General features: G+C 39.3%; 1 protein-coding gene across 2 annotated transcripts in view; it reads left to right on the top strand.

Moving 5' to 3' along the window:
* Positions 1-1254: 1254 nt before the first annotated feature.
* Positions 1255-14227, top strand: part of LOC110961665 (myoferlin-like) — a 39558-nt gene continuing 26585 nt past the window's right edge. For both annotated transcript variants that reach the window (XM_051939568.1, XM_051939569.1), the window contains exons 1-10: positions 1255-1481; positions 2332-2387; positions 2735-2826; positions 11045-11153; positions 11262-11355; positions 11462-11628; positions 12234-12362; positions 12551-12613; positions 12702-12752; positions 12857-12887. In XM_051939568.1, coding sequence (XP_051795528.1) covers positions 1394-1481; positions 2332-2387; positions 2735-2826; positions 11045-11153; positions 11262-11355; positions 11462-11628; positions 12234-12362; positions 12551-12613; positions 12702-12752; positions 12857-12887 — 880 coding nt within the window. In that variant the 5' untranslated portion in view covers positions 1255-1393. The remainder of the gene's footprint in view (positions 1482-2331; positions 2388-2734; positions 2827-11044; positions 11154-11261; positions 11356-11461; positions 11629-12233; positions 12363-12550; positions 12614-12701; positions 12753-12856; positions 12888-14227) is intronic.

Below are 14227 nucleotides of genomic sequence, written 5' to 3'. Positions count from 1 at the left end.
ACTTCTGTCTGACCAAATCATTGTAGACACTGGTTAAATGCAGTGGCTCTGCTGTGAATTCTACAATATTTTCTAGGGTGACCTCAGTAGCAGTGGAAAGTCTTGGTCTCATAATTATTCACATCTCAGCCTGTTGCCAGGTGCTTTTTTGTGCCACGCTGATGATCACATATGCAGAGTGGGTCTTCTTCCTGAAAGGGGCCTGGACAGCAGCAGCTACAGACACTAAAGCTGCACGTTTACAACAAGGATGAAAGCAGGGTTTATGCATCCATCCATCCATTCATCTGTACACCGCTTTAGCCTCTGTAGGGCCACGGAGGACTGAAGTCTATCCCTGCTGACAACAGAAGATTCAATATTCAAGACCTTCATTTATCACAAACACAATTACACATAGTATAATGTGCACTGGTTGACATAATATTGTTAATAGGCTGTGTTTCAGTCAGTAGAAGTTATTTCAGGGCTGGTTTACGCTTCCAAGTTTCTGACAACCACAAATCATTTGGGACTATTTGGGACACCCTGGACAGGTCACCAGTCTATCACAGGGCTACACATAAAGACAAACAACCAAACACTCCCACACCGACATCTAGAATCACTAATTAACCTTTGGACTGTGGGAGGAAGCTGGAGAACTGGCACTGCACGGAAAGAACATCCAAACTCCGTGTGGGAAGATCCCAGGCCAGGACGCGAACCAGGGATCTTCTAGCTGTGAGGAGACAGTGCTAAACAGTGATAACGTTAACAATGTTTGCAGCATTTTAAGCTGAAAATACAGATTCTTAGGTACGTGAGAATTTGCTCAAAAGGGGCACAAAATTGGACCTTTAAATCAGTTACAACAGTTTCGAGGATGTGTTACCTATCCAGCCACTAGATGGAGCCACTGCAACATATTTGACCAATGGTCCAACATGCAGAGACGGAACGCTGGATTTTTTCCCCCTCTATTATTAACAATCATTAAAAGTGGAAGACATTTACAGGAACTAACTAAAACGACGTTAAGGATTTATAATGAACAATGTGTAAAATGTGACTTTTACCATCTCACAGAAGCCGCTGTAGTGGACCTCAGTCACAGTGGTCTCTCTGGAACACATGAACTCTCCTCCAGCTCTGCTTTTCCATCTCCTCTCTCACTCACAGATGGCAGCAGCAGCTCACCAGCTTTAACCCACAGTAATTACACACCCGTGACACGCCCCAGCTTCCCCCCGTCCTCTCTAAAGGGTCCCGGACTTCCTCGCTCAGTCCTGCCCTGTCTGCTCCATTGATGGGGCGGTGAGGATGCCAAAGCAAGACAATCTCCCGCAGACTTTTCTTTACATGACTTCACTGATTTAATCTTTTTTTTTCTTTTCACCTGTTTACCGCTGCCATGCTGCGGGTTGTAGTGGAGTCGGCCAAGGGGCTGCCTAAGAAGAAAGTTGGAACTCCTGATCCAATTACCTCTGTGATTTTTAAAGGTAAATCTGCAGTAAAGTTTAGATTCCATGTAGTCCAGAGTAAAAAGTATCCTGTAACCTAATATTTGATGTTAAAGGTGTGTAATTGAGTGTTAAGTTGTTGGGGTTTTTTTATCTGGTATGATGGACATATATGGCCATTTTGCTGTGATAATAATAGACCATGCAATTAAAAAAAAGTAAAGTAGTGCTCTTATTATAGCTAGATGTGCTTTAACTGCATGCCAAATAGCCAATTTGAACCTGAAAAGAGAAGTTTCAGAATTGTTTAAAGCTTGGCCGGCATTTCCAGATGCAGACACAGCTGGACAGGGGCTATTCTTAGATCTGTAGGATAAACTGTTAATAAATGAGCTCAGGCACAAAAAAAAGGAAAAAGGAATTCGATGATAAAGAGCAAAGACAAGTTAGAATTAGTAGGGAAATCAGCCGTCAGCTACTGCATTAAAATCAGATGTAGTTACGTATGTATTTGACAAAACAATATTTCCTCATGGAGACGGTTAGTTAATCCTGGCAACCAGCCCTAATTGATCTCAGCTGTTTTCTGTTTCCTTTTTTTTTCTCCTGGTGTCATCATCACCTACAGGTTTGGCTGCTTTTGCCGTCTTCCTTCAAAAAAAAAATAAAATAAAATTCTGCCACACATTGGCACCAGCATAATATTTGCTTGAAAGCGCACAAAATTACAAAATGCTTAACTAACTTTGTCACCTTTGTCAGCTGGTTGGCACTTGTGTTTGGATCTTTAGAAATCATGCACTATGTAGTATTTTTAGTGTAAAGAATGTGCAGTTCTGTTGTTCTGTCACATGGCAATTGAATCCAAAAACTATTATTCCCATTTCAGATGAGAAGAAGAAAACGAAATCGATTGACAGCGAGTTGAATCCTGTATGGAATGAGGTATGCACGAAAAAACACACTCCCACACTTATTACTAGTGTGCAAATATCTCTGCCTCGCTCATTTAGTTTGCTTTAAATCAGTTTGCATCAGTTGCTAAAGAAAGTAACAGTAATTGGTTTATTACAAGATATCACCACCGTAACTGCATTACTAGACATCACATGGTAAATATAGCTGCAATCAACACATGACTTTCACGAGTTTATAATTAACGTGTCTATAACTTATAATGTGTTGAGTCTTACTGCTGGTCATTGTTAGTTGTATTTACTGTTCTTAAATAAAATGTTGTTTCATAAAGCATCGTTTGTGATGAGCTGTGCGTTCCTCATCTTCTCCTGCAGGTGCTTGAGTTTGACCTAAAGGGAATTCCACTGGACTCCGGCTCCCACATAGACGTGATTGTTAAAGACTATGAAACTATTGGGAAAGATAAGTAAGTGCAAGACTGAGCTCCCTGTTAGCTTTGGTTTATGCCTTGTGCAACGGACGGATCGCTGTGATGAAAGAGAAGTCAAATGCCTCACCTTTGCTGAATCACAGTGTAAACTCGGTCGTGTCTGAACGAGAAGATACTGGGAAATATGTTTGTTCAGTCAGGCAGAGTGTTAGCCAACAGTAGCTGATGTGTTACGTGTCTCTTTGTCCTTTTCAGCTGCATGAATGCCAATTTCTTGAACTAATAATTCAGCTAGAGCGCAATGAAAACTGTCATTAAGTCAGACTGAAGTTGAAGTCCTTTTGAATTACCTGAGCTACTAAATAATCATTTGTACCCGCCACCAGCTGCTATACCTGCTGCTTTGGACACCAAATCTACACTGACACACTGCTATACCGGGAAATGAGTTGGATATTTTCATAGTGAGCCAGTGTTTTGGCTGTGTAGCTGCCTGTTTCTACCCCCTCACACCCTGCTTGCCATGCCGAGACTTGCAGGCCTGTGTGGGATGACTGATCCTCATGGGGCAACAATGGATGGATGAATTGCTGCTTGTCTCCAGGCTTTCCTGCTGGAATTTGCATACTACTGTGTGACAAAAAACAAGAAAAAGTTTAAAAAGAAATGTTGAGTAATCGTAGTAAATGTATGACCCACTTTAATCTGGCATGATGTGTTAGGAGACGTGTTGAAATGTGAGATGTATTGAGCTGCTTCAAGACATTCCAAGTTTATAACTTCCAAATAAAACCAGAGTCACATATGGGACCAATCTGGACCAACCGCAAAGAATGTTTCCTAGACATCACTAATTACTGCGATCAAAGTCGTGTCTGTTATAAGTAAACAAATCACATGAAAAAGCTTGCTTCATATTAGATAAGCCAAACTACAGTATATATGCATTTTCTGTGGATGTGCTCTACAGAGTAAAAGTTTCCTTTGTGCAGGGGACAGTCATAACTGAGGGAGGAGCTTTTCAGATGTGCCTCTCCAGCACTTGAGAGCACTGCTAGTAAAGTTTTCCACTGGGCTGGCCAGTCTGACACACTCCCAAAAGATCTACGCAGTGGGAGCAGAGGAGGACTTCTCGGTCTCAAATAGTTTTGCAGATGTTGTTGTGGGCAATCCCTGTCGTCGTGGCAACAGGAAGGAAGAAGCAAATCAGTGTCTTTTTTTTAAAACTATATGATTTGAGAAAAGAATTAGAAGGTTTTGGGACTAAATACAGTAAATAGCAGCACCCTCTCCAGTACATTTGACACTCAAATGTCTGTCTTTAAGTGTACACACAGGCAAAATGACTTATTTTCCCAGACCTGTTCTTTGAATGGGACATGACACATGATTATTTTGTGATGTCCATCTGCTGTTATTACAGTATTTTAGACTGATCAGGTATGAAGCCTAGCAAGCAGCTCTGTGCTTAGACATGGCATTCATACTGACATGCATTAATTTGCACTAACTATGAAAAATAGCTGAAGTTGAAGCTCTTGTTTCCTGATGATGGCACTAGAGGAAAAGTCAGGAGATCATTATAGTCATTAGGATTCAGCATCTGGGAGCCATAAACATCTGTACCAAATCTGATGACAATAGACATTTCGCTGAGAACCGAAAAAGCCAGCCTCAAGGAGGGAAACATTTTGTGTCGATCCATTTCATAGATGTTGGGAGATTTCACTGAATGGGTTAAAACTTTGATCTGCCAGTGGTGCAGTAGAGGAGAAGTCAGAGGATGAAGAAAGTCATTAGAGTTTATTCTCTAGGGACCTTGAATATCTGACAACAGAAATCTTTCTAATGGTTTAGAGAGACTTCCCACTTCCTGGATAGGAATCTTGGGGAGAATTGTGTAACACCAAAGATGATGGCAGTATGACACATGTCCTGCATGACTCCCAAAAAGCCAATCATCTACTTTAGTACAGTCAAACCGGGAAAGTCCAGATAATTGCGTTGTTGCAGTGACTCCAGTGCAAAGCTGTGAAACTATCTACATGTATAGTAGAAGGAGAATCTGTGGGGGAAAATGCTTTTTAAACCTTATTGTGGCGCAAACTAACTAAATTTTAAGCATCTTTTGTCAGATTTGACAGATTCTGTGCATGCAGTTTTTCTGCCTGATGACTTCTTCACATTAATTTAGACAGAGTTCTGGTTTCACTAGCACAAAATAACTACTTGGGGGTGTTCTTGAGCAAGATGGCTGCAGAGACTTTGTTTTCAAGCTCAGCTACAAATGCAAACCTCAGACAGAAAAAGTCAAAGGACCACCAAAGTCAGCATCCTTTGGGAACCCTAAATGATTTAATGGCAGTCCATCCAAGTTGTTGATTTTTCTGTCTTATGATGGCTACAAACGGACACCTGATGTCCATAAAGCCACATTATTATCATGGCTAAAAATGATACAGTCAAACGTATCAGAACAGACAAATTAGTAAACGTAGTTCAAGGTTAAAAATTAACCTTTGTGAAACTCATTTGAAACCGTGCGGTCAACTGAACTGTCATCCTTGCATCTGCTTTGCATTCTTCTGTTTAAAAGCTCTGCTTTCCATTTAACTTAAAGTAAATTTAATGATTAACTATTAAGCTAAGAACAGAGCTGCAGGCTTTTACATATCATTGAATGGATGACGACACTAAGATAACAATAAAATGGCCACTTTATTCAATTCTACTGTGTTTTGGAAAGCCGAAATGTTACAAAATTCATAATAGGACATGGCAGAAACATTTTTTTTCACATTAAATCCTCGGAATATTGTTTAATTTCCTGTCTTATTAAGAACAGACATCAGTGATTCTGCACGTTTTCATTTAGTTTTGACTTGTATGTCCAGGGCTCCTGACTAACTTTTTCACTGAATAGCACTGGTGCGATGAATTTTCCTATTTGATCACACCTTCTTCCTTGTCACAGTCAAAACACATCACTTGCTAGATATTTTCTTAACAATAGACACTACAATTTACAGATGTTCCCTAAACGCCCCACATTGCTGGCTGTTATAGCTGCTGCTTGGTAGCTGCAGTGATTTTTTTTCTACATGTGCAATGACTGGAAAAAACAGCACATTTTACAAGTATAAATACCAGAGTATACTGTGTTCATGTAATGGTGCAGAGCAAAAATTGTGATTGTGATTAATTTTTTGGCGCCCTACTTCTGCATTAGCCATTGTAAGTGAATGAATTGCTTTTTCCCTTCACCTGTTCAGTCGTTGTCTCTCTGCCTAGAGCCGCTCTCTGATCATCAGGTGTGTCTGAGTCATATCGCTCTTTGTCCACCTCCTCTTCCCTCATTTTCTTTTTAAATAATCAGCTACAGCTCACCATAGTTTTAGCACACATCAGCTAAACAGCATGTTTGATACACCATTCAGAGACAGAATGACAGAGCCACTGAAGTTATAAAAACACTACTTTCCACCACTGTGTTCAAGCAGTACCTGCTAGTGGTTACAACGACACCAGTACAGCTTAATGATCATCATGCACTGGCACCAGTTGAAATTTAACTCCCACATTCTTCAAAAAAAGTTGCAAATGCGACCATTCAGGAGCCCTTATATGGAAAAAATATGCCTGGACTTTGGAGTCTTGTAACTGTACGATGGCTGGTTTTCACATCCTTGTATCAAAATTAGATGAACTGTATCATGTCAACGCTGGAATGATCACGCTCACCCATCCTAACAGTTGTGTGAGTGCAGACAGAGGGAGGGTGTTACTTTTTGAACTGAAACGCAGCCAAGGACACAGCTGTCTGTGTTCTAAGTCACTTGTTCACACCCACAGTTAGCTGATTATTACTGGTGAGATAAATGAGAACTTCATCATACCAGAAATGTCATAAATAAAATGATACAATGTGGAAAATATCAAAACTCAGAAATGTGTATGTACATGTATGACTAAAGGTCTGGTGATGAGAAGCACTAGTGTCAGTTGTTCCAGTGGTCACAGAAAGATTTAACATCCCAACAAATGGAGAACATTTTGCATCCAATATTAGCTCCGTGGGAGGAAGTTCACCCTGCATGTGGAAGGCAATATTTTGAACATGAGTGATATTTCTCTCTGTATGACTCACCAGGCCTTGACAATGGTCACAAAGTCTGTTTTGGCTACTCTGTGTTCACATGGGAAGTTCTCACTGTTGTTAAGCCTTCCCTCTTCTGTTCACAGCATAAACGCTGCAGGACCGTAATCATTTCCCCAAAACTTGCAGTTTTTTGTCGCGGTTTGATGCCATTTAAGAATACTGCATGACTTGTTCCCTTCATGTCACTCATATCAGAGTGCAGTCAAGCTGAAAACAGCCAATACAAGATGAAAAAATCTCAGAATCCAGGAACAATTCTGCACTTGAATTTATTCTTTCTCCTGAATGTCCCTTTTTGGTTTCGTAGACAGAAGCTGCAGTGCTGTGCAAGTAAAAACTCCCCGCAGATGCTTCCTACCTGAAGCCACAGTTTTTTGATAAAGTCCAAATCCTGTTCAGTTTATTACTCGGATTCCATTCCTATTGTTACCTCCGCCAGGAGGTTATGTAATCACCGGAGTTTGTTTGTGTGTCTGTCCGTTTGTGTGTGTGTGTGTGTGTGTGTGTGTGTGTGTGTCTGTTTGTCTGTTAACAGCATAACTCAAAAAGTCATGGACGGATTTTCACCAAATTTTTACAGGATGTCCGGAAGAACACAAGTAACAATCGATTCGATTTTGGAGGTGATCCGAATCACCGTCTGGATCCAGGAATTTTTTGAAGGTCAAAGGACAACACGCTGTACAATTGGACAGCACACTCCATGGATGTGCTCTTCCGGACATCCTGTAAAAATATGGTGAAAATCCGTCCATGACTTTTTGAGTTATGCTGTTAACAGACAAACAGACACACACACACACACACACACACACACACACACACACACAGACGGACAGACAGACAGACAGACAAACGGCATGGCGGAGGTATGCGCTCTCCGAGTGCTTTTCTAGTTGGATATATAGTCAAATCTGTAAAAGTCATGTTTCTGTAGTACAATGAATGCAGTAGGAGCAGTGCTCTAGTGATTCGGAGTAAAATGTAACTATCATACAAAAAAAGGGTATTATACTTGTATGATACATGTATATCTACTTAATTCCAAATCATAATAATACAATAGTTATGATTTCTAATAATTCTTTAATGCATGCTTTTATATTAGTTTGAAGTTTTTGATTAATACATTCATAAAATAATGATTTCCTTTGCTGCTTACATTATCATTCCAAGTGAAATTGACATTGTCAGAAAAGTGGAAAAAAATTAAATTTTAAAAACATGGATGCAGCTGATGCTTATATTTTTGGCCAGCTGTATCTGAGCGTTCGGTGTGAGATTAAAGGTCTGTAGGGAGAATGTGATTCTATGTTACAAAAATGCCTCTTTATCAGGAAAGCTGCCTCAAAATAATTGCTCAGTCCACCCAAAGAACGATATGATTTACGTGAAAGCATTCTTTTGCACAATATCATCTTTATTTCACCCAGCCAGACATAGATGGTTCAAATATTTGACCTTTTAAGGATTTAGTTGCAGCTTTTTGAAGATTTGTCAGTGATTGTTGTTCTTGTCAGAGCTAACAGCGTGTTGTTGCTTTTACATCGTTTACAAGCTGCACATCAAGCTGTATAGTTTTTGGCTGCACTTAATGCCCCCTGCAATCCAATACAAGCACTAATAAAATGCTACAAGGCAGTTTTTAACTGACATTGTAGGCAAAGAATGATAAAGATAATAAGGACTGGAACAAAGTAAAGCAGAGTTTTGTCATTTGGGCTCATCCCACAAAGTCAAATAATGTCCCACACATTCCTTCATGTAATTGTTTTCTTTCATATACAAAAAAAAGGAGTTAACTAAGAAATGGGATTGGGATTTTGGTGACTACCATCTGGTTCTTAATCACTGAAGTGCTAATGATTGCTTCACCATTTGACAGGAAACGCCATAATTAACATTCCTCACGGAAAATGGTTGAGCCATTCACAGAGGCAAGACCTCATGGAAACCCTGCTATCATTTACCCTCAGTGTGCTATGGTGAATTCTATTATCAGGATGTTCCAGGTGACAGGACTGCAGATTATTTTTAGGCAACTGTGTTTATCATGAACTTCTCAGTTTTACCTGATTGTTTTTTGACGTCTTAGAAAAATAGTGTTCAGCCTTCTCCATGCAGGATCAAAACAGACTATAAAATCAAAGGCTGGTGGTTTCTGTGTGGTGTTGAGTGTCAGCCAGCTCATGGGGTTAGTTTGTTTGTCTGAGCAGGCAGGGTTTGTTAGCTATGGGTGGTGACCTTCTCTATGCCCCTTTTGTGAATGTGACTACACTGAGCACACATACAGTATTTCACTTCTGTGTGGTCAGTAATCTGATTACTAAACACACATATATACGTATACGTATATATATACATATATACATATACATATATATATATATATATACATATACATATATATATATATATATATATATATATACACACACGTATAATAATTTATCATTAAAAGACTTGTAAGTGTAGTAGTGTGGTAGCCTAGCCGCGCTAGACAACCCACGGCAACGAAATTAATTCTCTGCCAGGGTGGGTCTAGTTACCCTCCATAAGGCTCGAGGTTGGATGCTCCTAAAACTGGCCGAACAAATCACCATGAAGTGTAGAGTCAGAAGACAGGCGTAACTAAGTGACGACAGAGGTGCGACGATTCTGACAGAAACAACCGGCGCACAATAAACAGTTATCTTTCAACTTGGCTTTGGCCACAGCCCTTAAAGATTTGAAGCTAAAATTCAACTTGAAAGATAAACAAAGGACAGCACTTAAGTGTTTCATTGAGAAGAAAGACGTATTTGGACTTATGCCTACGGGATATGGCAAATCCTTAATATACCAGTTGGCTCCGCTGGTTGGGAAGCTAATGGGACTTAGCCGCAATCCGGCGCTCTAGGAACTCCGTCAGCCTATTCGTTGAGCTGATTGGTTGTCTACCTACCCAATTGCTGCAGAGTGATTTGAAAGACAATCTTTTAGCCCGCCTCCCTCCCTGTTGAGCGTTCCTAGACCCTTGTGTCTTAAGAGCTGGGTCTAGCGTGGCTAGGCTAGTATTGTGGTGGAAAAACTGCTGTTTTCCCACAGAGTTCTGTGATACTGATATAAAGAGACTTGAGAAAATAAGGAGTCTTTTCAGTGTTTAATTCTTTATGCAGAGAAAGTTTATCATCAGAATCTGCAGAGAAAGAACAAAACATACTGAGTGCGTGCTGAATTTATAGGTATGAGCAGGGGGTGGGAGTAAGGGAGGTAAGAACATAGATGAGTAAGGACAGACGATTGCAGTTCTTAGAACTTGCAAAACATTTTGTTTAGTCTGTTTCTTGCATGTACAAGACATGCTTTTTCTTGACACCAGATAAGGGGCTGCTTTTTATTTGAGCAAGTCAAGCAAAGATCTAATGTCAAGTCCAGGTCACACAGCTGTCTCAGTAGGAAATTAAAAAATAAATTGGATATTACTATTACGGTACATTCACTGTTAGACTTTGGAGATGCTTTGATATGTACATAAAATTCACATATTTAGCCCAGACATATTAGGAAGTCCTAATTTCTCCAGAAATCCTGTGAAATGTCAGCCCACTGTGCTGAACACACCTCAGAAATGAGACTGACACCCTGCTTAATCACTAAGTAGTTACTGTTTCCCTGTGTGCTCGTCTGTGTTTGATATGAAGGGAAATGCAACCGTCTGTGTAACAGACCAGAACATCCCTGTTGGAAAACACGAACTGGCCATTAGAGTTATATTAAATGGGAAATGATTGGGTCATTTATTAACTTTCCAGCAAGTAGTTCACAAACTATCATGAACACAAAGCACCACAATCTGCTCAGCTGTGATGTGCACTCTGCTACATGTGCTGCATGCAGTGATGAAAACAGAACTGGAGCTGCTCTGATGGACACTATGGGATGCCATTGTCTTTAAATTATCCCAAGCTTTTCCTTCAGTTCTATGCTCTGTCAAAGAAAGTTTTCATGATAGTAGAAAATATTCTGATACATATATAAATGTGTCATGCCAAAATCAACAGATAGTATAATCAATCGATACAAACCTATTCCTTTGTGTGTTTCCATTAACAGATTCCTTGGCTCCACCAAAATCTCTTTAAGAGCCCTTGCTGCAGGTCAAGTGAGGTCACTGCCATCCAAAAATGTTCCTTTGGTCAATGAAAATGGACAGAACATTGGAGTAAGTTTCATTCTGTCAGTTTGTATAAACCAAAACTGTAGCAAAAAATAACAGTATTGTATTTGAAAAGTTATTTGACTAACGGACCATCTAATAATTTCCTTCAAGGCTACAATCAATCTCATTATTGGCTACGATCCTCCACCAAATGCTGCACCAAACCCCAATGACCCTCAAGCTGGAGACGCTGCAGTGGATGCTGGTAAGTTTTTATAGTTTCATTGTAGAATCTCTGATTGTGACATTAAATTTGACTAGAGGCATGCCAGGTATTCAGCCTCTGATCATCTCGTCTTTGTGGTGTTTAGAAGATGGTGGTGATGGTGGTGGTGGTGATGAAGGTGTTGAGACCTTACCAGATGGAGGTCAAGGTGGCTCTGCAGGCGTCTCCTCCCCTGGTCAGTCTGTTAGCCTTCGAAGGAGGGTGGCACGGGCACAGAATCGTCGTCTCGTAAACAAGCCTCAGGACTTCCAGGTTAGTTTGAAAGTGCTTTTGCATTAGTGCTCTATAAATGATTATGAGTAGCTACTGTAATTTTTTAATGTGCAGGTCAAGAACAGAACCGGTCCTTGTTTAGTTGAAAACATAGCACTTAATCAGCATGTGTATGATTTGATTTGTTTTAAAGTTATGCTGATAGCATATTGCTGGTGAAAAATAGTGCTTCACACCATGTTCATGGGATGAGGGAATAGAAAGATTATAGTTGAGGATAAGATGATCATGATTAAGTGTGAGCTCTGTTCATTTCAATACATGAGATTTATGTTAGCCATGTTACTTTTGAAAAGCTACTTTCACTCTTTTTAATCCTTTGGTATGCCTGGCCTGGATATTTTTTGTCTTTCAGATGTTTTTGTTCATTTCATGAGTTTATTTGATAGTAGCTATTAAAAAAGATATGATGTGGGAAATTAAGGGAGCATACATTACAAACAGCATCACACAGAACTATTTTCTCCCACAGAATTTCTAATTATAAATCTAGATTGCATTCAAACAAATGGAGGTGCTTTTGGTCAGAATGAGCTACATATGTATTTATCCACACTGACACTATAATACTCTGTGTTTTTTAGATTCGTGTGCGGATCATCGAGGCCCGTCAGTTGTCTGGCAACAACATCAAACCAGTAGTGAAGGTTAATGTGTGTGGACAGACCCACAGGACGAGAATCAAGAGAGGAAACAACCCTTTCTTTGATGAGGTACTGTCACTTTACTGTCACAGGGAGACTACATACAACACAGACTTTTAAAAAAAAAGCTTTCTATTCTGTTTTATTGTGTCACATTTTAAATAATTCAGCCAGATTAAGGTGAGATTCTGCTGAGATGTAAAAATGCTTCCCTTGTCTTCATTTACATGCCTTGTACTATTTTTGTATTTTTCCAGATGCTGTTCTACAATGTCCACATGCTACCATCAGACCTGTTTGATCAGAACATTAGTTTCCGGGTAAGTGCATGTATGTAAATGTTGAGGTTCTCTGTCTGCATGTGCATTCTCTATACAGACTGTGTATTGTTGTTTCTCTTCTCTGCAGGTGTATAATTCCTATTCACTGAGGGCCGACAGTCTCATGGGAGAATTTGAGGTACCTCATCTAATCTCCTCCACACAAAACTGTTAATATGTAATAAAAGTGTGGTCAGTGTGTTCAAATGAGCCTGACTTATCTCTCCTTCTTCTCTCTTACAGCTGGACGTTGGTTATATTTATGATGAACCAGGTACGCTCTTCACAAACCACAGATTTGAGTGTCATTTACATTTGCCCAGAAGATGTTGTTACTGGGCTTGCTGAGATCCGAATGTGACAGCGAGTTATAATTCTGTTTTCATTTGCCTTTTTTTGCACACTTCTAATTGATTGTGTTTCATTGATTTTGTTGATACAAAACTTTGTAAAAAATCTTTCTTTTTTTTTGCATTTTTTCCATTTATTGTTAAAGAGTCAATAGCAATAGTTAGTATGTTTTATTAACAGTAGGTCACATGCTGCTTGTACATATATGATGTCACTCATATTACAGTCATAATTATCAAGACTTTGCAGTAGCCATCAGCTATGTGGAGCTTTTTAGCGATGTTCCGTGTTTCATATTTTTGACCTGCAAATTCATGCCCATTTTTTCTGCTCTTTTGTTTGCTTTTCATCCGCAGCTGTTATCAGTAAATAAGATTTAAAATCCCACCACAGAGCACACAGACAACGACAGCTTCCAGCTGTGAAAACAGTGAAATATATAATCACATATTTTCCTCAGGAGCTGGTGGAAACCAAAACAAAGTTTAAAAAGAGTGAATATTAGACTTTCACAGTGGGGTGTACGAAAAAGCAAGATGAATGGGTTAGGGATTTATGTTAAATCTGAAGATGGAGTTCTCTGTGTCATGCAGATAATACATAAATCCATTTTTATTATAGTCCTGATTTGCTGCAAGTGTGTTTTACACTGTTGAACTAGAAAATAGATTAGATAATGTGTTAGTCTTTTAATTGATCACAGAAAATATTCAATCAATAACAGTAGTTTAACTTTAATTTGAATAAACACTAAACACTAAACTGATTTCCATATATCCTTTATTATGGGACATTATCTGACCTGATTATTGAGCATCATGTTTAAATGAATGAAGTTTAAAGTTTAAGAGCTTCATTGTGCAGGTGTTTGTGTTAGAACTTAAGACGATTAACAGTTTTCTAGCTTTTCTGCTTTGTGTCACTGGCAATAAGAGCACTTTTGACCGTAATAAATAAAATCAATACATTTCCTTCATAGCTCTCCATTATAACAATCTTTTCCTCTTTGCTGTAGTAGGTGGCAAATGATTGGGTCATTTTGTAAAGAGGAAGAGTCAGATTGCCTCTTTTATGGGCGCACACTCAGAGCCTGATAAAGAAACCCTGGGTTAACTAAAAAAGTTTTATCTCTGACTGGGGTTTTAGGTTTTGTCAATCCAGATAATTTTGTCAAACTTGCTTCATAGTATAAGCCTCTGAAAAAAAACAAAACACAACTGCACATGAATGTGTAAGTTGTACTATATTTGCTGGATGAGCAAT

The sequence above is a fragment of the Acanthochromis polyacanthus genome, chromosome 19, assembly GCF_021347895.1.
Source record: "Acanthochromis polyacanthus isolate Apoly-LR-REF ecotype Palm Island chromosome 19, KAUST_Apoly_ChrSc, whole genome shotgun sequence".
Classification (NCBI taxonomy): Eukaryota; Metazoa; Chordata; class Actinopteri; family Pomacentridae; genus Acanthochromis; species Acanthochromis polyacanthus.
The sequence above is the reverse complement of the archived record's forward strand: the minus strand, read 5'-3'. Positions and strand labels throughout refer to the sequence as shown.